At 51.1% G+C, this 20332-nt stretch overlaps 5 protein-coding genes across 5 annotated transcripts; 3 read left to right on the forward strand and 2 right to left on the reverse strand.

Moving 5' to 3' along the window:
* Positions 1-2007: 2007 nt before the first annotated feature.
* Positions 2008-5644, forward strand: LOC108864429 (nucleolar protein dao-5-like). Its single transcript, XM_018640039.1, has 6 exons — positions 2008-2114; positions 2674-2812; positions 2964-3159; positions 3236-3435; positions 3556-3658; positions 5094-5644. Exons 1-6 carry the CDS (start codon positions 2008-2010, stop codon positions 5642-5644), a joined length of 1296 nt encoding a protein of 431 aa, XP_018495555.1.
* Positions 5645-7402: 1758 nt separating this feature from the next.
* Positions 7403-8992, reverse strand: Pldn (biogenesis of lysosomal organelles complex 1 subunit pallidin). Its single transcript, XM_003744592.2, has 3 exons — positions 8840-8992; positions 8233-8611; positions 7403-8097 (listed from the first exon to the last, which is right to left on the reverse strand). Exons 1-3 carry the CDS (start codon positions 8841-8843, stop codon positions 7905-7907), a joined length of 576 nt encoding a protein of 191 aa, XP_003744640.1. The 5' UTR covers positions 8844-8992; the 3' UTR covers positions 7403-7904.
* Positions 8993-11526: 2534 nt separating this feature from the next.
* LOC100897164 (organellar oligopeptidase A, chloroplastic/mitochondrial) lies at positions 11527-15091 on the forward strand. Its single transcript, XM_003744648.2, has 10 exons — positions 11527-11686; positions 11993-12156; positions 12255-12355; positions 12489-12641; positions 12734-13140; positions 13234-13504; positions 13594-13783; positions 14039-14411; positions 14520-14744; positions 14858-15091. The coding sequence occupies exons 1-10, from the start codon at positions 11580-11582 to the stop codon at positions 14973-14975; spliced, it is 2109 nt and encodes a 702-aa protein (XP_003744696.2). The 5' UTR covers positions 11527-11579; the 3' UTR covers positions 14976-15091.
* A 165-nt stretch (positions 15092-15256) lies between these two features.
* Positions 15257-19808, reverse strand: LOC100906166 (ATP-dependent RNA helicase DDX24). Its single transcript, XM_003744649.2, has 6 exons — positions 19347-19808; positions 18600-19186; positions 18217-18391; positions 17908-18108; positions 17606-17825; positions 15257-16128 (listed from the first exon to the last, which is right to left on the reverse strand). Exons 1-6 carry the CDS (start codon positions 19617-19619, stop codon positions 15311-15313), a joined length of 2274 nt encoding a protein of 757 aa, XP_003744697.1. The 5' UTR covers positions 19620-19808; the 3' UTR covers positions 15257-15310.
* Positions 16459-17441, forward strand: LOC114828291 (protein FRA10AC1). The gene is given in 2 exon segments (XM_029111812.1): positions 16459-17248; positions 17251-17441. Coding segments are annotated over 2 exon segments (981 nt in total).
* Positions 19809-20332: the final 524 nt, after the last annotated feature.

Below are 20332 nucleotides of genomic sequence, written 5' to 3' on the forward strand. Positions count from 1 at the left end.
AGTCGGTGGAGGGCTCACCATCGACTAGCGAGAAAGTAAGTCATAAACGACGTCGTTCAAGCATCGCAAGAGCTTTTGTTCGCTTTGGCTGAGTGTCGCCTTCGCCTTAGATCGAAGCGTTCCCGAGAGAGCGGGCGAAGGCGTTTCCTCACCGGCTGCTACGAGTTCTTCCGGATCAACATTTGCCCCATCACAATATTTCATCCTCACGTGAACTCCGGCGATGACCAGCAATGCTGACTCTGAGGTGATGCACCTCAGATCATGCGGAACTCGCGAAGCCATCTCACGACTCTGGACTGCCTCGCCAAAGTTGGCTTATCGATTGACCGTCCCGGAACGCCGCGCCGCCGTAGATGGACCGACGGCAAGCCCCGAGAAAAGAGATCGATATTCTCGCATAAACATGTGCTCGCGGGTCGAGTACGATTTCTCACGAGGCATCCGTTGACAATATAACCATAATCTTTAGAAGTCTCATCTATGCCGATGGTGGACGTTTGAGAGAACAATGCTCTGGGCCGACTCAGCTGAGTGAGCCATGTGAACGTGTTTATGGGAGTGGCCTTGACGGGTAGACGTGAACGCTGCGACCGTAGGGGAGCCTGAGCATATCTTCTCTCGATTTCTCGGTGACATTCCACGCCTTTTTGGAGACTCCCGAAGATTTTTCTTGACTTGTCCGATTCGATGGGCGCCGCGCAGACAGCCAGTGGGTGCATCGTCTGCATGCGGACAATGGAATAGTGTCAGCACTGGTCAACTCCAATCGTTCGAGCTTAATTGGAAGCCTTGCTCACAACCGCGAAGACTAAGGAGTCCCGGAGTCGAGGAATTCGAACAGTCCCAACTCGGATCTCTCGGCAGCCTGCCCCAAGCGCTTCCGAATCGAGCCACCTTCCGATAGAATTGTTTTCCGCTACACAAATTCGGTAGTACTGATGCTGGGAGTATTGTACATATTGGATTCTGAAGGAGACGATAACGGCGACTCCGGACCCGCTCATTAAATCCAATTGAATCAAGTCGAATCACTTGCTTGGACGAACACGAGATCTCCGGCCATCCCCTCAAAGGCTGGACACTCCGGGGTCATTGGAGCATTCCCTGAGTCGTTCGGACTCCAATCCAATCAATTCAATTCAGAGGCGCCTTAATTTACACATTCACTCCATATTCCGGAATCTTCAGTGACATTCTCCAGATGGAATGAGCCCGGAGAATTTCTCAGACGGGGTGAACGTTGGTGTTTTAGGGCGTTTTGTCGGAGTCTCGACCCGCATGTGCTCGATCGCGCCCCTCTGACGACGCGAGCTCATTACGATCCCGGCTGCTCACGCTTAGACGAAAGGGTTCTCGGCTGCACTCGGAGGAGAAGGTGGCCCACATCATACGGAGAGGGTCGCGGACCGTTCGTCGACGTGTTTCCCAGCCGATCGTTCACCGACAGCACGCAATGGTCTGATCGTCGTCGGCGCGCTGGAATCTACTATATCGGTACGATAGGACAGTGGCTGCCAATCGGGACGATTTCTACGTTAATTGGCTTGTTCTGATTGGTTTCCTCCTGAGTGCTCAGCCTCTCTCTGGCAGGCGGAAGCTTCTTCAACTCGCCGAACGAGTGAGTTTCTCGGGGAAAGCTCGCTCTGGCGGCACGCGAGTCAGTGACCGAGTCGTCTGGTGGAACTAGAGTTTACTGTAGGGCAGCATTAAGCGACGTTATGGCCGGCGAAGACTTGCGTGAACGCTCGATTTCTCCCAGACAGCCCGGGCGTTCGGCCACAGCTGTTTTTCAGAAGTCCATGCTCCGACAGATGGGCCGATCTGAAACGCACGGCGACCGACGGTCGCTCGGCACAGACAGCCGTGTTCTGGGCTAGCATGGAAATCCTCGGAGTGCCACGCTCGAAACCGGTTCGCAGATAGCTCCAGGCTCAATTATCGGGCTCGACGAAGGCAAGGCTCTAACTGCTGCTCTTCGAATCTTTCCAGAATCCTCGAGTAAGGATGGGCGACGTGCGCGATATTCTCAGAGGTGGACTCATGTCCCAGTCTCACCCGGCTCCATCGAACGGAGCTCCCATGCCACATTCACCAACAGCCGATTCCTGGAGGTAAGCGCCGGTCTCTCGCAACGTTAGCGTTCTGACTGACGCCGGAAACTTTCGAATAGAAACTGGCATGAGCTAGGTCTCGATGACACATGGGTTGTCTACCAGTTGTCAGGCCGCGTTCGACTTCGCTTACACGAGTCGAGCATGAGTTTTCCCTTGCAAAACAAGGGTCCCACTGTCACTAGTGACATTCCGAATCATTCTGGCTTTCGATTGAGTTTCTAGGCTGAACAAATAGAGATATTTTCCTTGTCCGCGAGATACGGCATTGGAATCATTTTGATAGTGTCCATTCGAGGTGAGCAGTTCCGAGGGACGACCGGATGAATTAGAGGGCTGCCGTATTTTTTTTAAAGAATAAAATTGTTTGCCGAAAACTACTGTTCCGCCAGAGAACAAGAAATATGAGAAATTCGGAGCCTGTCACCTGCATATCGGAAGTTCGGAGCGATTACAGGTCGTTTCCTATCATTCCGCTCCGTGTCCAGAGCACGTCAGAGCTGGTTTAGAGTTCCGGCGTTGAAAGATCCTCGGCTCACTTTATTCCTTGTCTTTACAGATGGACTGAATACACGAGTGAGTATCGACCATTCTCACAGTACACGTACAGTGCGGGATCATGGCATCGCAATACCCCGTTGGATACAACGGATGGACCCAGTTCCTGGTATGCAGAGGTCGCTGAGAGGATACACAAGGTTCGAGAAAAGTTTCGAATTTTTTTCCCTTTCTTTTCCGGATCCGATTCGTCAGATTGGCTCTCGATTTTTCCCTGAAATCTTTGATACTCCTCCGGCAAGGAGCCTTTCAGGAAGCTCTGGTTAACGAGCGACCCTTTCTTCTTCCCAGGCAGAGGAGTATAAGACGCGATCTCGTTCTTCGGGTATCGGGGAGACGGATTACCCCTCCGAGAGGAACCGCCTAATTTGGAGTAATTCGGTGTCCGCACTCACGCTACACGATACCGTGGATAGCGGTGCAAGACACCGCAGGCAGAAGAGCAGGTTCCACTCGCTGGGACCCGCTTTTCCCCTGAACAAGGACAGTGAGTATCGCGTCACGCTTTTCCGGGTTCCTTTTGATATTTTGACCGCAGTGTTCAATTCCAGCTTCTTCGCCAGGTAAACCTGCGTTGGCAACCGCTTCCACCGGTCGGAGTGCAAGCAAGCCCAGAACAAGCCGCAGCGTTTCACGTAGGCGCCCAGAAAGCAAAGACGTTCCAGACTCGAAGACCGGGGCAACGTCTCCCACGAAGACGGCCGCAAAAACTCCGACTGCGAAACCTCCAGCGAAAAAAGTCCCTGATAATAAAGAAGTCCAGGTAATACTCAACAGCCTATATTCCGACTGAATCCGCTCCTGTATCCTATCCGTATGGAGAGAAGGTTCCGGCCCTGACTAGCCAATTCGCGCCGAAGTTCTGATTAGTTGCTTCGCTCAGAGTCCAAAACCGCGAGCAGTGGTGAAGCCCACACCCGCGAAAGAGGGGGATAAAATCAAGGAAGAAAAGAAATGGATCAAACCCGCGCCCAGCGAGACCATCGGTGAGTAGATCGAATGTCTCGTACTTGCTGCTGCATGAATTGAATGCTTTCCGTCGAATTAATTTCTCAAGTTCCCGATTCGCTCTGCTACCTTGCCGTATCCGGAAGCTTTCGTTGCGGCCGAGAATGCGTGCACTCGCCGCTTTTGGGAAGCGATTGATCGCCGATTCTATTTCCATGATTCGTGATGGCTAAAATGTGGAATAATTGTAATGTCTGTCTGCCGTTGTAAATGATGTCGGCTTTGCTGTTGTCGTTGTTGTGGTAGTTGCATCCATTCCAATCTTCTCTTCTAGGCGAGAAAATCCTCGCCTGCATCCCCGAGTTGCCTGATGGCAAAGGGGGTCCGGTCGTCGTGCGAATTGTGTACGAGAAGGTCAGCCATCGACTGTGATGACGAGTGCTACTCTCCATCCCTTCCGCTGCCCGCTGCTGCGCGCCTCCGAACTGTGATACTTGACGTGCTTTAGCTGTGACGGTGCGCCGCTGCCGCTGTCCCTATCGCTGCTACCGCTAGCGCTGCTGTATTTTGTATACGAGTTGACCCCCGACTGTGCCGCGAGTAAAGACCCGTGACCAGAGTTCCCATTCCCGTTTGCCTCTGGACAGAGTCCTAGTCCGTATCCCTCGACGAATCTATCGACCCCTGCTCCTGTGTAATCTCTCCGCCCGCCTCCCTCATCGGATGCTGATGATGATCGTGTTCATATGAGCCTGGAATGAACTCGTTCTTAACCTACTCAAACTCTTTATCTGACCCAGACAGCTTCCCAGTCAGTGTTGTGCGTCGTTGCTGATATATTTGTATGGTAACGTAGTGATTTCTTTATTTCTTACTTAGCTTCGTTCCTTCTCCGAATTCATTTTCCGTACATTCAAGTCTGAGATCTTTCCCTGGAAGGTCATGATGACTCCCTAAGCTATCAAAGTGGCATAAGTGGAGCTCGGAGGTTCAGGCATCATCAATCAACATCAATCATGGCTCATGGCCCATCAAGCACTCGATGTTCGGAACTCTTCTCCGAATATCGAGCATCCTCTGTCTATCAGCTTGTGAGGATGGATGCAAGTTCAAAAACGATCGATACCTGAGCTTCCAGACTCCAGACCATGATTCTTGTCGTCCCTGCTAGATTCTATAATTACTTGGACTCCGTGCACTCGGACTAGTGTTTCGTCTTTTGCTGAAAGCCTGGCTTCGTAACGTGTGAAGGTCTCTTCGTGCTATGGTCGTGCGAGTGTTCTATGTAGGGCTCCATAGAGCTTTTGCTGGCCGAGAAAATCTTTACAAGCTCGCCATAGGGTATCTACTGATGTAGCGACCGAGGAGGCCGCTATCGGTCGAATGCAGAGGATTTCCTGATTCAGGATGTGACCCCTATCGTACCGAGGGTGAGCAGGATTTGAGATAAAGGTCATGCCCTGCTTGTTACAGATTCAAAGGCGAAAGATAGCGGCAAAGACAGCAAACCCGCCGCCGAGAAGATTTCTCCGAAAAATGCAGAGACACCCTCCGCCCCCGCGAGACACGCGACATCGGCATCTTCTCCCGCCGCTGCTCCACCCGCGAAAGCACCCACACTCCCGGTGGTTTCCCCAGTCGCGAAGAATGGAGCAGCTCCGAAACCGGCCGAAATCCTCAAACCTACACCTACCCCCACTCAACCAGTTCAGGCTGCTCCCGCAGCGTCCGAGCCCGTTCAGCCGCAGACCAAGCCGACCGTTCCCGAGCCTGTCGCTAAGCCGGTGGCAGTCGAGAGGAAAGTTCCCGACGTGAAACCCTTGGCCATGGCTACCCCCCTGATCCCGTCGGTCGCTCCCACACCCGTGGCTCCGAAAACCGCTCCCGTGGATCCCATGGCGCAGTCCTTCATTGATCACAGCACCATCGGAGGGGGCGGTCCGGCTGCCAAAGTCGTTCCGAAACCAGCTGACTTGAACATGGCGAGGTCGAGGCTGGACGAGTTCTGGGCAGAAGGGAAGTAAGCTCGAGCGGATGGTCCTCTGTTGGAACCATTCCCTGGGACAGGCGAGAGGATTGGTGACCACGGTCAGACGACGCGGAAAACGATATTCTTGTGGAACGAAGTCATCGAATCAATGCGACACCGGTCACACCTATCACAACGAGTGGAAGAGCTCTGGTTCGCGAAAACTAATAGAGTGATATTTGATTGAGGATCGATCACCGAATCCATGCTGGAGATCTCAGTTGGCTCTTCAGGAGAACTATTCTAGGCCATCGATGCATCATTCCAATCGTGAAATCGATACCGTGGAAACCGCCCTTCCGAGATGTTGACGGAGAGAAGTGGTGGTATTTCATGGCTCCTCAATGAACTGTATCTATTCAACGCGTTTGCGGAGACCTGAAGATTCCACAATGCTTAGCTTTACCGGTCGCTAGTTATGGATCGAAAGCGCATAGGACTAGATCTGCTGCCCGTCGATGTCGGTGCCGAGGGAAGAAGTCCACCTCAGTCATGTCCCCCACGTGAAGTTTCCCTATCCCTGCGTTTGCGTTGACAGCACGAGATGGATTTCGCTTGACAACTGTTCCCATGCCCGGAATCGTCCTCAGACGAAGTCCTGCTCTTGTCTCGAAAGGTTTTCGCCGGATTCATCGAACAACAAAACTCGTGAACATGATGCACTCACGATAGCACCTTTTTCGATAGTTGAGTTCAAGATGTCACTTCGGGGGAGGGGCGGGGGAGGGAGGGGAGGAGAAAAACTGATTCGCTCAGATCATTGGGTCACTGATGAGTATCGTCATGGAGATGATTCAGGCGGGCGTCGGAAAACAATGCGGAAATTGGAGGATATTCTCATGATCGGGGCAAAGAAATCCGAGGCGATCTGTGACTACATTTTTCCTTTCCCGTGGGGTGGAAGTACTCGAATGTGATTATTACATACAGGACGTTCCGAGAGGCCGCTGTAAACATTAGGTCAAGCAGAATCTCGGGGGGTTTAGCTATTATTCGTTAGTCGAGTCTACTCCGCATTTGTAGATCAGGTGCTCGAGTCGAGGCGCGGTACTGTAGCATCGAGAAACGCGGGGTCCGGTCAGGCGGGAAAAATCAACGGCCAGTCGGCCGAGGCGCGAAGTAAACTCGGTCTCAAGTTAACCCTCATTCGAACTACGTGGAGCAAAAAAGTTGAAGTCAGGAAAGATTGGAAAGGCATACGGGATTCCAAATCGAGACGCTATCAGCGATTACCGTGATTCTCATTCTGGGTATGTTCAGGATAGTTTACCTTCCGATCAGAACACGGACCGGCAAGTCGGATATGGTCGAAGGAGACAACCAGGAGAGGAATTATTGCGCAGGAGTTGATTATGGGATTTTATCGGCTTGCGAAGCAATCGGAGTCACTCCGTGTATCGAGAAGAAAGTATTACCTACTCACTCACCGACGAATGTCGAAATGTATTGAAATAAAGCTTTAAGTTCGTCTGAAAGAGAGAAATAATTGCTCCTCGATTCCGTCCAAGGTACAATGCGCAGGTGGAGCCTCTTCACCTCCCTTCCTAAAAGTTAGAACACTTTCCTGGGCTCGATAGCTCGCAAATGAATTTCAGTCACAGAAATGACCGGGGATATACTATGAGAGGGGAATTAGGTAGCTTGCCAGGGGGAATTTCTCCGACCTCGTAATCTGAGACGAGGCCGTGTCAGGTTCCGTCTTCTCGGGATAATTTTATCATCGATGAAGAAGGGTACGATCTTCACGAGTGTACAACATCGATATATTTCTTCAACATGAGTTTCAACTTTGGTTCCTCGCATTCCCGAAAGCGCTCGGTAAACTCCGTCAGACGTCGCATGAGCCGGGTTGCGAAAGGTCCCTCTCGAAGCCATGACCGCGCGATCGAAGTCCAGAATAATCATGAAATTATATTATCTTTGTTTCTGAGAAATAAGCACCGGTACCGACCTACAGAAGCCGGTTCAATCAACCTACTCTCGACACAAGCATGCCTCAACGCTCGAAAAAGAGAAGTACCTATGATATTCGAACTGATCTTTATCACTCGATCTGACTCATACGCGGACCCGACACGGAACCCGGTGATTTTCAATAAGCAGAAACTTCTTTGAACCCCGCCGATGGACTCGCAATCACACAACCGCAGACTCAGGTACAACTCTGATGGAACATTCGATTACTCAAGACTCACAGACGTGTGGAGCCAGTCTCAAAGACATTCCTATCACAGTGAACGACCAGTGAATCAGAGCTACGCCAGATCCGATGAGTATCGCGGCGCAAGGTCCTGTTCGATTCGCTCGAGGCGTCTCCTTTCCTGTTCTTTTTTGGCTCTTTCTTTCTCTTGCACAGATTTCACATAGGCTGCTCTCCGAGTCAGCTCTCTGGACTTCTTGCTCAGTGCAGCCATTTCTGTCTTAAGGCCGACCAATTTATTGTAGTACCTGGAATTGTAATAAATTATCAATCCGGATCGATGACTCCGGACCGCAGAGCGGCGAGATCCAGGAGGCAACTACCTTTCAGAGACTCACTGCTTGGAGAGAGAGAGAGACTCCTTCAGTCGTGTCGGTACTGACCTTTGTGCTTCGTCGAGAATTTCCTCCAACTGATAGGACTCACGGAGCTCCACGAGAACTTTCTCCTTGTATTCGATGAGCGTGATAGACGTGTCCTGAACGTTGCATATACTTTGAAGTGTGTTCGCCGATTCTAGAAGATCTTTGCAGTAATGCTTATGAATCGCGCCCACCGAAAGTGATTGAGCTTGGGCTAGGTCATCGATTTTGGGGTCGATCCCGTCCGACCTCTCCTCGACTCTGATTGAGGCTTCATCGGGTGAAGCGCTGTTAGCTCGAGCATCCTCTCTGTCAACTCCATTGGTGTTGTCTGTCGATTCGTTCAGTTCTTCTCTAGTTGGCAACCCCGGCGAGGGTCCGTCTGTCGACACCTCATCGCCTAGAGGGAAATATTCAATTCGAATGGGGATTTCCTGATTAGGACGAGGGTAATGATTTCGTGAATGAAGCCTTCAGCTCGCAATACATCACGAGGTAGGCGACTCGACCATCCTCACGATGTCCCGCAAAGCTTGACTTCTCAGCTGATGGGTATCTTGGCCGAAACATGAACTCTGCGTGGCCTCTTCCCACGGCAAGTAGCTGGCATGACTGACTGCTGACTCACCCATTTTCTCCCGCGAGATTCACATGCAAGCCGAAATTTCCAGGTTGCAGGGAACGCTACTTCAAACTATAGAGCTGCAGTTCTTGCTTTACTGAACGTCGTCGGAGCATCGAATCTTCACTCGGGTTGTCATCATCTCACTGCTCTATTATTGAGCCCTTCTCGCTCAAAAATAGAGAGGAGAACAAGTGTTAAGGCATTACACACAAGTCCACCGGCTATCAAGTGGCGCCCTCGGTGGCGCTCTTTCTCGAGTTTTTGGTAAACAGAGTCAGGCGGTCTTCGCTCACGGTGCTGGTTTGCGCATGCTGTCAGATTCGGACCCAGCCTGATACCAGTGCCGAGCGGCATGGGCGGTTTCTTCAACTCCCCTGCAAGTTGATCTTTCCAGATCAGCCAGCCCTGAACCAGGGCAGTTTCCGAGGTTGCGTGAAGGGGCTCAAGCTGAAAAGCACCTCAATCTGACGGAGCGAATTTTCGAGGCAATCATTCAGATGGGCGATTCCCGGAGCGAAGAACCTGTAGGACGAATAAGGATGAGATGGATCCTCCACCTTGTGTATATTCTAGAACCCGCATCTCACGATTTAGGAGGATATCTTCCAGTGAGAACTCGATGCGACCCATGGGGTGGAGAATCCAATTCAGAACCCTGAAGCCTATATCCATCGTCTCGACACCGAAATTCACAAGGGATCTGGAAAACATGGGGGGACATCTCGCTCAGACGGTCGAGTCCAGCTCCCGTGCTACTTGCTAGTCCCCAAGTCAAATTGGACCCACGCTTCGACGGGGTATTATGACGATATCACCGGTGGGAGCGGATATAACCGGTCTCCGGGAAGGGAGTGCAGTCACTCAATGATCGGATAGTTCCTTCGTCATCCTCAGAGACGAGGGCAAGACAGCGATGGAGGCAGGGGGGAATCGGGCGGGAAATCTGCGCGATCATCGAACATACCAATTGAATGTCGAAGACTAAAAAAAATGGGAAGTGGAAACTATATTGTCGTAAATCTGCACGGTATGCCTCGAGACTCTGGATCTGCCTCTGCGAGTCTGGACTGCGTCTTTGATCTCAAGTCAGACTACGGAATAAATGATTCCATGCGATCCGATTCAGTAGTCTAGTTCTCCGGGGATGGATACCAATTCGAGGTTCCGAAGCCGTGACGATAGATAGGCCATTCCCTCAAGACAGATGCTCAAGAAAAGGTGGAGGGGGTCGCGGACATCGAGTCCTTCGATACTTCACTGAGCGAGAGAGAATAAGGTGAGCGACCGGAGGAGTATTCATGTTCATGGGAGCCTCCTTCTTGATTCGATATCTCCAAAGGTAAGCGGGTGCAGAATTTCTCGATAGCGTTCTCCCTGCGGGCTCAGGGCCTCTTTGGGAAGGTCTTAGATATCATCATGGCGTAAGAAATAGCGCAGGCATCCGGTCAGGTTCTGGCCGATTGAGCACCAGCGTTCAGAATCATTTGCTGATTCTAGTCATCTCCTGGTAATATCTTTCAAATCTTCTGCTCCATCGCAACGATCGGACTCGGTGGGGAGTTCTGAGCATATGGCATTCTTGGTTCAGAATGCAGCGACCCAGTGTTGGACGTCATGGCTGTGCCTTCCGACTTCCGACAGGGCATAGAAAAAACAACGATTGTTGACAAACGAATGGAACGCCGTTCATTCATGAAAAATCGCGAATTCATGGCCCGAGCTCTCTAAAAGATCCAGCGTCGGATAGCGGAGAGGTTCGAACGGTTCGCACGTCGCGTCAGCGTCGGCATGCGGATTCGCACAGTCAGGCACGAGCTGTCACGCGAGGAAAGCTTCGGATCGGATCCAGCGACCGGCGGCCTCGGAAACCCTTCCTGGAGGGATTGCTCTCCGGGTTATCCACTTTCCCATGGGCCAATGCCCAAGTGCATACTAATCAAAAACACCATCAGTGCGTCGACCTTCATCAATTTATGACTCTCATTCCGCGAGCTGTACATATGGTATGTGACGTGACTTCTCTCTTTTGCTCCGACCTGAAACAACATGCCTAATCAAAGGGGCTCGGAATCCCGCGCGTCCCGTGCACCGATTATGAAAATTCTCGACCTTTTCTCGCCGGCAAACTTCCGTTATAACCCCAGTCCTGTGATATGAAGGTTGATTCTTCTCGGTATCTATTGGAGTCCTATCACGTTTCCGCAGAAAAGCGACCGGAGCCAGGTTCTATTAGATTCCGAGAAAATGATGAGCTGAGAAAATTAGGAGGGTGAAGGACAACGAAGCACGATTGGAATAGGTCCAGTCAGAAAGCTTCTTTTACACAGACTTGTATGGACGACTGATCTCTCCATGGTAACCGTAAAGAGCAGGATATGCGTCGCGTACACGAAAATCGCATACTCCGCAACGAGTTGCTCGATCGACGCAAAGGCTTCAAGTATTCCAGTGATGAGTCTGATTTGATAAGTTCGATCTGCTCCCGAAGCCAATGGCGGAGGAGCTTATCATCGCGATCTCCCGGAGCAACATCGTTCCCTGCAATGAAATCTCTCTCCGAAATCTAATGCCTCAGAGCCTGAGGAGTGACCATCAGATTACCCGCGGTGCATCGCGACCGTGGGAGCGGTACCCGTCAACCCTAGACCAAGTGCCGGTAGAGAGAACGACTCTTTCCATCTCTTGTTTGTGCGGAGAATCTCGTGTCCTGGGTGCGTGGTGAAGTTCTTTGGTAACGGAGAACATGCCAGGCCTTCTCAGGAGTCTATACTTGTTCAGATCGGTGAAAAGATGTGCGCTACCGATTCGACAGCACAGGAGTAGAACAACTTCGGCAGGCTATTATGTATTGTGAGTCAAGATCGTACACTAGCTCTTCCCGTCGGTTTCATAGGATGCGGGTCTTCCCGAAGTTCTCCGGCATTCTTTTTGAAGCGCTCCGGAAGCTTCTCCTGCCATTCCGCGCACCGAGCCAGTCGAGTAACGTCTCCAAACCCTCTGGGGGTCAAATCAGAGCGGCCGGAACGCCATTTCGCGAAGTGACAGACTTGCCCCGCATCCGCGCTCAATTTATGGTCCTGGCCGATTCCCGACGGAGATAGTGTCCCGGAGAATGGTCTTGAGGAATCTCCATTGAAATATTGATTATGTCCGCAGACTTCCCGAGGTTCCCGATGACACCCCGGATACGAACAGCTTCTTGCGGCTGGGTGATATCCCTCAATACAAGGGCATCACTGGGGAAATGGCTTACAACGGATTGGCGAAGAGGATTTTCGAGTACGAGGACTCGATCCAAGAGCTTGAGGAAAAGCTGCAAGGTACCTATGTCTATCATTGGAGAAATAGACCAGTGGCTATTGCATCCGGGGCGTGATGGGTAGAAGGGGACCTCAATTGACGGAGCGTACGATCGCAGATCCCGACTACCCCAAAACTTTCGAGACAACCATTGGAGAGGTGGATAAGCTTCAAGTTCCGCTTCTGAAGGCCTGGCATAATTTCAAGCATCTGACCCTGGTGAGTGAGAGCGCTGAAAGCTCTGGGAAACACCCGGGAGGCCTGAATATCGCGACTCTGCGGGATTAATAGATTGTACGAAATGGAACCGAAGCTTGTTGGAGTTTTCACTCTCGGCCGTTGTTTTCATCAGATACAGAACGAAGCAGAGTTCACGGACGGCTTCAAACGACTCCACGGTAAGTTCCGAGCCGCCATCAAGAAACACTTCCAGTCACAAGTGTTGTACAGCATAGTCAAAGACTTCCAGAAAGAGATCGATAAATTTGAGCCGGACCAGCAGCAGGTTAGTTCCCCGAAGCCCCTCCATCCCCAATGCCTCAGTTTTCCGATGAAGTGATCGATCCGCTATTTTTTTAAATCGTTTCATCTCTCTAGCTCATTCGGAAGTACCAATTGGAATGCAAACTTTCGGGCCTCGATCTGAATCGAGATGAGGCCCAGGCCCTGAGGGAGCACCAGGCGAGCATTCAGAAGAACAGCTACATCTACAACAGCAAGCTGAACGACGCTACGAATGCTTTCAAACATCGCATCGACGGCGCGATCATGAAAAACTTCCCGGAATATCTTCTGCACCACTTTGCCACATCATCGGGTTTCATCGTCACTCTGAATGAGCCTCAGTTCTCGATTTTCCTGTCCTATTGCGGCGATCGACAAGAGCGATGGAATCTCTACCAGGCGAAAGCTATCCGCTGCTCGATGAATAACAAGAGCCGATACAACATCGACGAAGTAGAGGCGATCCGGGTGTCGAGACACTTCATGGCCAAGCTTTTCGGGTAAGGCAGTCTATTGCCGCTCATCCTGGGATCAGCCATTGGGATCTGGAACGTCTGAGGTTTTGGATGTCACCCGCAACGATTCATTCGCAGGTTCAATAACTACGCAGAGTACTCGCTGGAAACGAAAATGGCTCCTTCGTTTGGAGCCGTACAGAAAACTTTGTTCGATTTATCCAAGAGCATTGCCCCTGTCGCTGATCGGCAGATGACTGAACTTCGAGACTTCTGTGCTCAGAAAGGTTTCAAAGTTCCCCTGGAGCGCTGGGACCTCCCCTATTGGAGGAGACGTTACCGCGACGCGAACCTCGCCATAGAGGAGGGAGATCTCAAACAATTATTCGCTTTACCCGCTGTCATCGAAGTGAGTCGAAATTCCGGGCGTTCTCATTTTGGAATCGTCTCATTACTTCATGTGATTCACGAGTGACGTCATCGAATTCCCTAAAACAGGGCATGGTTCGACTCGTGGATGCGCTATTCGGTGTGGAGCTCAGGCAAGTCAAGCCGAAAGAGTCTCTGTGGGCTGAAGATATCACGGTGTTCAACGTTGCCGTCGAAGGGAAAGAAGTAGGGAAAATTTTCCTGGATCTTCAAGCCAGAAGTGAGAAGAAGCTAGGAAACTACTGCACCGTCATCAGAGGTGAGGATATTTCTGCTGAGATTTGATTTTGGTCACATCGCACTCAGCGATCCCATTAGGACGGAACTGTGACCGGGCTCCTCCGCGACTGAAATTCAGAATCATTGAGCATCGACTGAGCCTCATGTCCTAGGATAATCGCCCTCTGGAACGAGAGAGGCTCTCCGAGGTTCATACGCCCGGGAGAAGACCCATCATCACTCTTGCAATCCGTGACTATTTTTTGCGAAATCTGATCGAGCTTTTCCCTTGCAGCCGCGAATGCCGCCGCCGGCGTCCAACCCTCGACCAGCGTGGTGATGAGTTTGAACAATCAAACCCACGTCAGTTTATCCGAGTTGAGCCAGTTCCTCAGGAAGATGGGTCACGCTCTCCAGCATACCCTATCACGAGCCCGCTACAGTGAGACCGCAGGTCTCGCGAACCTCCCGCATGACGTCTCGGAGGTGTGCCCTACGTTCTTCGACATGCTTCTGTTGGATAAACGATTCGCGAGGATGCTCTCGGCCAACGAAGCCCTGCCGGACGACTATCATAAGAGGATCGTCGAACAGAAGCTGCATTTGTACGCCGTCGATATGCAGATTGAGCTTTTCAAGAGTTTGGCAGACCTCGAGTTTTATTCGACGTGAGTTGTGTCGCTCATCCACTTGAGGGGGCTCCCCGTTATTTTCCGGACTCCCATCCCTACCGGTAATCTTCAATGCCAGAGCTTGACGCGTAATTTATCTCGCAGGAAAGACTTCAGCGAGGATATCACCAAGAAAGTCTACACATCGATTGTGAAATCTTTCCCGTGGCAATTCCACGAAACTTTCCTCTTCGGAGGCTTCTGGGAGGTCATTATCGGCGGCTACCAAGCCGGCTACTACACTCACGTATGGGGACCCATGCTCGCTGCTGAGATATTCCAGGCGATGCGCGAATGCCCCGAGGAAGACTCGCTCAAAGTCTCGAGACGGTATGATTCGCTACGACGCACGAGCATCGCGGCGTCGACGGAGATTCATCGAATCCGTCGGGACGCGTCCGGATCGGATACGAATTCAATTTTGTCTTCCTCGGAAATTCCAGATTCTGCAATTCGATTCTCCTCGACGGAGGCTGCGAGTCACCAAGCGAAGCTTTCAGGAAGTTCCGAGGGCGGGATCCGACACCAGATTCGCTCCTAGCGGTCTGCAATCTCAAGTGAAACATGCTCTCCTGAGTTTCCTGCTACGTTTTGTGGAGTCGTGGCGCGGGGTGCAGTCTACGATAAGAATATCGAGGACCCGATGGAGGAAGACTTGCTTCACGAACTTCAGATGTCAAACTCCCCGAGTACAAGACAGTCGGTGAAGTTTCGTCACAACCGCCTTGTAAATAATAGTTCAATAAATAATAAGGTCCCCGTTCTGGGGGACGCCATTAGAGCGTGTCAGCATCTGACTTTTCGAATCGAAAAAAAAGGTCCGTGATCTCCGCTAGCATCCACATATCCTTTCCTTTATTATTTTCAAATCATAGAAATCTCGTCGAGGATAGAAACTAGTCCAGCGTGCCCTTAGCTCCCCTCACGAGCTTGAGGGGATCCTTGTCTGGAATATCGAGAGCGTTTCCCACTTTCTGATTCAAAGGCACCAGCCGCCTACTGAGTAAAGCGTCCAACTCACGTTTCACCGACTCCACCTTGACTTTAGCCTTGCGGTTCTCGTTCCAATCACTCGATTTCAATAAATTCTCGTCAAGCTCAATATCGGCGTCTTTCGCACATTTGGCGAACCATCCGTCTGACTTTTGTACCTTTTTCTGGCGATACTGTAGCGTCTCGAGCTCGCGGGCTTTAGCGACGCGAGCTTTGCAGATTTTCAGAATATTCTCTTGAACGGGAAAAGGCGGGAGATTGTCCGTTCGTTTCAACGCGTGCAATAATTTACGGTATTGAGGGAGCTCTCGGCCATCGACAAGCATTACCGAGAGCCCACTCTGTTTGGACCTGGCTGTTCTCCCACTTCGATGGATATAGGTTTCCGAAGCTTTGGAGACATTGAAATGAATGACGTGCTCGATGTTTTTAATATCTAGACCGCGAGCGGCTACATCGGTCGCGATCAACACCGAATTTGGAGTTGCCGCGAAACGGTCAAGATGTTTCAATCGCTGTCGCTGCTGCATTTCCGCATGCAGACCCATCGGTTTCATTCGAAGGGCTTCGAGAACCGATTTTAGCCTTCTAACGCAGTCGATAGAGTTGCAGAAAACCAGCGTTCGTCCTGGATGCATCTTGAGGAAGTAATAAAGTAGAGCATCCTTCTGTTCAGGTTTTTCACAATAGATGCGAGACTCTGTCAAGGTCTCTGCCGTGCCTGAAAAAGAATGATCATGAATCTCTCAGAATTCGATGACTTCGTTCGGAGACTCCGTTTCGTTTCTCTGGCGAATTTCTCTACTCCGACGAGATGACCTGACCCAACGATGCATCGCGCGTTAGCAATCATGAAGCAGACGAAAAATTTCAGCTCAACAAGAGAGAGGACATCCCTGCTTCAACAACATCAACACAGAACACGCTGGTTCCTCTTGAAGAGCTCTCAGCTGGGCGAGCGGGAAAGCTGCAACGAGCAAGTGTTCTGCTTTCTGTCTTCAATGGACGATCTCGCATCGATTCTCTCAAGCGTCTACTGAACCAACTCAAGATGTCGGAGTTCGAATACAACGACAACCTCGTTTCGTGCACTGGCAACGACTACGATTCTGCTTTCGAAAGCGATAGTGGAAAACATAAGAAAAAAGTTGAGAGAGATCCTCTCACTGCCGGGACCTCGACCGCGGTAAACACCGCTGTCAGACTCAAAGACGTCAAAGAACACGCTCAACAAGAATACTTGAGAGAAGCAAAACTCCGGGACCGCTACGCAGAACCGCTCCTCGACGCCTACAGCCGGCACAAAAAACTCATCAATGAGTATTTCCTTTGCTATAAGGGACAGGCTGAGAAACTCCGGAGAGATCCCTCGCGAGACAGAACCGACGCCGACGCCTTGCGCGAGAATCATCGATTCGTGTGGGATGACGTGGACACAAGTCAACTCACTTGGGAGGAACGTCTCGCCAAGAAGTACTACGAGAAACTCTTCAAAGAGTACTGCATCACAGATCTCAGACTGTACAAGGAACAGAAAATCGCGTTCCGATGGAGGACCGAACAGGAAGTCGTAATAGGAAAAGGTCAGTTCAGCTGCGGGGAGAAGCACTGCAAAAACGAGGAGGGTCTCCGGAGTTGGGAGGTGAACTTCGCCTACGTCGAGCATGGCGAACGCAAGAACGCCCTTGTCAAAGTGAGATTATGCGAGAGCTGTTCCCGGAAACTGAATCATGGCAAACAGCGGCGTGAGGTTACCAAGAAACCGAAAGATCGCACCAAGCATGCGGGTGGTCGGAGTGAAAAACGTAAACACTCGGAGAAATCCGGCAGCAAAAGCAAGAGAGGAAAAAGAGTCGGAAAGACGGAGCTTCGAACTCATCTGAGAGTTCGGATTCCGACGAGGAGATTCGCGTGAAGGTTCTCGAGGAGAAACGCCTCGAAGACGAGAACCCCTGGGCGAAACCGATCGCGAAGGAGGATGAGCCGAACCTCGAGGACGAATTCGATTCCTTCCTGGACGACATGCTACTCTGACACTGCGGGACCGTCAATAATTTCATGTAAATGAATCATTGTGTATATCGGGGTGAATAAAATTTGCCGAAGCTCGCGAATCCGTGATCGACGTCTATCTAGTCCCGACCGAGGACCTCTCTTGAACGGCCGATACCCTCATAGTAGACTGAAGGGATCCTCACCGATTTTTTTCGTGGTGTCTATGATTTTCGGTTTCGTCATGCCGAGCATGGCTTTGAGCTGATCCAGTCTCCCTGTTCTTTTCTTCTTCTTTCTCTCTATCACTCGCTCGGGCAGGTGGGGATCCATGGTCAGAGTCGCAGAGAACACCAAATTCTGGCGTTTCCCGATGCGGTTTGAGTTCATGAATTTCAGAATCAGTTGCATTTCCTCGAAGTGTCCCTGAGAAATTGAGTTTCGGTCAGTGCTCGAGGTTCCGAAGGATATTTGCATTCTCAGCCACGACGCTTCACGAGAAACTCACTTTCTGGATCATCCTATCGGCTTCGTCTATCACCAAACATCTGACGGAAATCAGCTGCTCCTGAAGCTGGGGATCTTCTTGCACGAGTTCGAATAAACGACCCGGTGTAGCGACGATTATCTCTGGTCTTTTCGCGAGGAGTCTTGTTTGCTTTTCGTGGCTTAGACCGCCAACAATACACACGACATGCAGATTTGTGAACTGAAGTGAATATCTCAATGAGTTAGTATCGCGGCAGAGGTTCCCTCTCGATCATCCAATGTCGCATGCTTCTCGATTAAACATTTTCTCGTCGGCAAGAACTTAAACCTTTGTGATATCCATGAGATGTTTCTTTATCTGAACGGCGAGTTCTCTGGTCGGGGTCAGTATCAACGCGCCCAGCTTGTTCCTGCACCTTTCTTGCAAGAGGCGATGGACCAGGGGTATTCCGAAGGCTAGTGTTTTTCCAGAACCAGTCTCGGCCGCACCGAGTATGTCCAACCTACGAATATCATCAGAGTTGACGCGGATATTCTGCTGAATCCGGTACCGGAGCGATCGGAGGTACGTTCTCATGGATATTCCCTTCAAACTATAGATACCTAGTTCCATTTCCTTCGACCTCAGGAGGAGGGTTTATTCGTCTCGCCCAGACTAGCGGAGCACTCTGGGTTTGCGCCCGAAAGTCCTACCTGAACCCACTCACTCACCTGTCCCGGATGGCTGGGATTAGACATTGGCTCTGAATTTCGCTTGGTTCGGTGTATCGCAGCTGGGCCAAGGCCTTGAGGATACGAGGTTCGATTTCGAAAATCTCCCATTCCTTGGTGAGAGCCTTCTCCGCGTCGTCGAGTTCAACTGAGACGTCTTCCTCGGCTCCACTTTGATCTTCCCCCGCTTCGGCTACTTCCATGGCTTCGTCATCCTTCGTTCGGTCACCGTCACTATCCGTGTCCACCCCATCGAGTAGAGACGACGGTTTCGGCCTCCGTTTCTTCGGGGGCCGGACTTTCACGGCCAGTGGACCCTTGAAGGGCATTTTTTCAAGCGGCTCATCTCCGTCGTCATCTGCCTCCGCATCGCCACAGTCCATGCTTTCATCGACAAGCTCTGCTACGGATTCACTCAAGTCGGTCGGCTCGTCATTTTCGTCGTCAGATGTTTCATCTCCCTCCACGCCATCCCCATCCTCAGAGTCACTGGCAAGTCTCAGCTGGAAGCTATCGTCTTCGGTACCGAGCTCCTCGTCGGAATCTTCTTCGTCTTCGAATCCTGTATCTTGGGCTTGATCACCTTTCTGAAGGGAGGAAAAATCAGACATGTGAATATGCTACCAGCGCCTTTGGAGGAATCTCTGATCGGATTCGTCAGAATCCTCATGAAGGCTTCCGTTCATTCAAGCCTTTCTAGTTTGGCTCACAGGAAGGAGGCACCGGCAGTAAGAGTAACTAACTCACCACTTTCTTCATCATCTTGTAGCGTTCGTCCCTAGGTTCGTCGTACTCCGCATCGAAGTCACCCCAGGCGGTCAGATCGGTGAGGTCGACCAGCTCACCGCCGTAGGTTTCCACAAGTTTCTGATCGCGAGATTTGCCCGATTTCTTCTTGTTCTTCAACAGCATGACCTTGGTGGCTTTCTTGACATTCTCTTTCGAGCTCGAAACCGGCTCCTTCAATTTTTCAGAACCGATACGCTTCAGCGATTTTTTCTGTGTCTTTTTCGAACGCATTTTCGAGCTGCTTTGCACTGTACTCCTCGAGACGACAGCAGTCCACGCACGCCTCACGTGCAGGGCCTGAAGTGAACACTGATACTTCGATAAAACCTCTCAATCAGATGCTAGAGGCTTCCGAGCACAGAATCACGACACTTGTAATCCCTCGTATCGATGCAGATCTGAAGGGGGATTGAGCCATGTGCTTCTGTTTACAGAGGGCGCTAGCGTCGCCTTTCCCGTGGAGACCGCGCGCAACCGCGCTGATCACCGCCGCGGATGATCCATGTCATGCCTCAAATGGAAGAGTCCGTTGGCAAGTAATGTGAAAACCACAATCGATGAGGCGGTAGCATGAAGGAAGCGTGCCCGGAGAAATTTTCCGGGTCAGTGAGAGTTTTGTATGGTTGAACTCTCACTTCTGCTCGTTCTAATCGAACACTCCGATATACGAGAGACAGAATTCTGTACGCTGCCCGCTCGTTCCTCCGGTAGTTCAGGGGACTTCGATGATTTTGGACGGGCCTAGATCATTCCCATCATAGGTGCCTATTCCTGGGTCTATAATCTCATTTCGCGCGGCTCACGCTTCTTGGGGCCCTCTGGTTCACCGTTATTCGAAAAGGTGGCGTCGGGAACCCTGCAAGATGGAGATCATGGACCCTGTTTTGATTAACACCCCATCGTCTCATTGGTCATCCATTCATTGCTCGTCCACCGATGTAGGC

The sequence above is a fragment of the Galendromus occidentalis genome, unplaced genomic scaffold (assembly GCF_000255335.2).
Source record: "Galendromus occidentalis unplaced genomic scaffold, Mocc_1.1 scf7180000077471, whole genome shotgun sequence".
Classification (NCBI taxonomy): Eukaryota; Metazoa; Arthropoda; class Arachnida; order Mesostigmata; family Phytoseiidae; genus Galendromus; species Galendromus occidentalis.

What these genes read in the sequence shown, in the direction of transcription:
- LOC108864429 (XM_018640039.1), top strand. Translation starts at nt 2,008, where the DNA reads ATGGGCGACGTGCGCGATATTCTCAGAGGTGGACTCATGTCCCAGTCT. An exon ending in TTTTCCCCTGAACAAGGACA is followed by an intron (nt 3,160 to 3,235) that starts GTGAGTATCGCG and finishes CTTCTTCGCCAG; the next exon opens with GTAAACCTGCGTTGGCAACC. An exon ending in CTGATAATAAAGAAGTCCAG is followed by an intron (nt 3,436 to 3,555) that starts GTAATACTCAAC and finishes TGCTTCGCTCAG; the next exon opens with AGTCCAAAACCGCGAGCAGT.
- Pldn (XM_003744592.2), bottom strand. An exon ending in ATTCTCGACGAAGCACAAAG is followed by an intron (nt 8,098 to 8,232) that starts GTCAGTACCGAC and finishes TTACAATTCCAG; the next exon opens with GTACTACAATAAATTGGTCG.
- LOC100906166 (XM_003744649.2), bottom strand. Translation starts at nt 19,619, where the DNA reads ATGCGTTCGAAAAAGACACAGAAAAAATCGCTGAAGCGTATCGGTTCT. An exon ending in ATCCCAGCCATCCGGGACAG is followed by an intron (nt 18,392 to 18,599) that starts GTGAGTGAGTGG and finishes TGATATTCGTAG; the next exon opens with GTTGGACATACTCGGTGCGG. An exon ending in CCGATAGGATGATCCAGAAA is followed by an intron (nt 17,826 to 17,907) that starts GTGAGTTTCTCG and finishes TCAATTTCTCAG; the next exon opens with GGACACTTCGAGGAAATGCA.
- LOC100897164 (XM_003744648.2), top strand. Translation starts at nt 11,580, where the DNA reads ATGCCAGGCCTTCTCAGGAGTCTATACTTGTTCAGATCGGTGAAAAGA. An exon ending in TTGAGCCGGACCAGCAGCAG is followed by an intron (nt 12,642 to 12,733) that starts GTTAGTTCCCCG and finishes TCATCTCTCTAG; the next exon opens with CTCATTCGGAAGTACCAATT. An exon ending in TTCATGGCCAAGCTTTTCGG is followed by an intron (nt 13,141 to 13,233) that starts GTAAGGCAGTCT and finishes ATTCATTCGCAG; the next exon opens with GTTCAATAACTACGCAGAGT.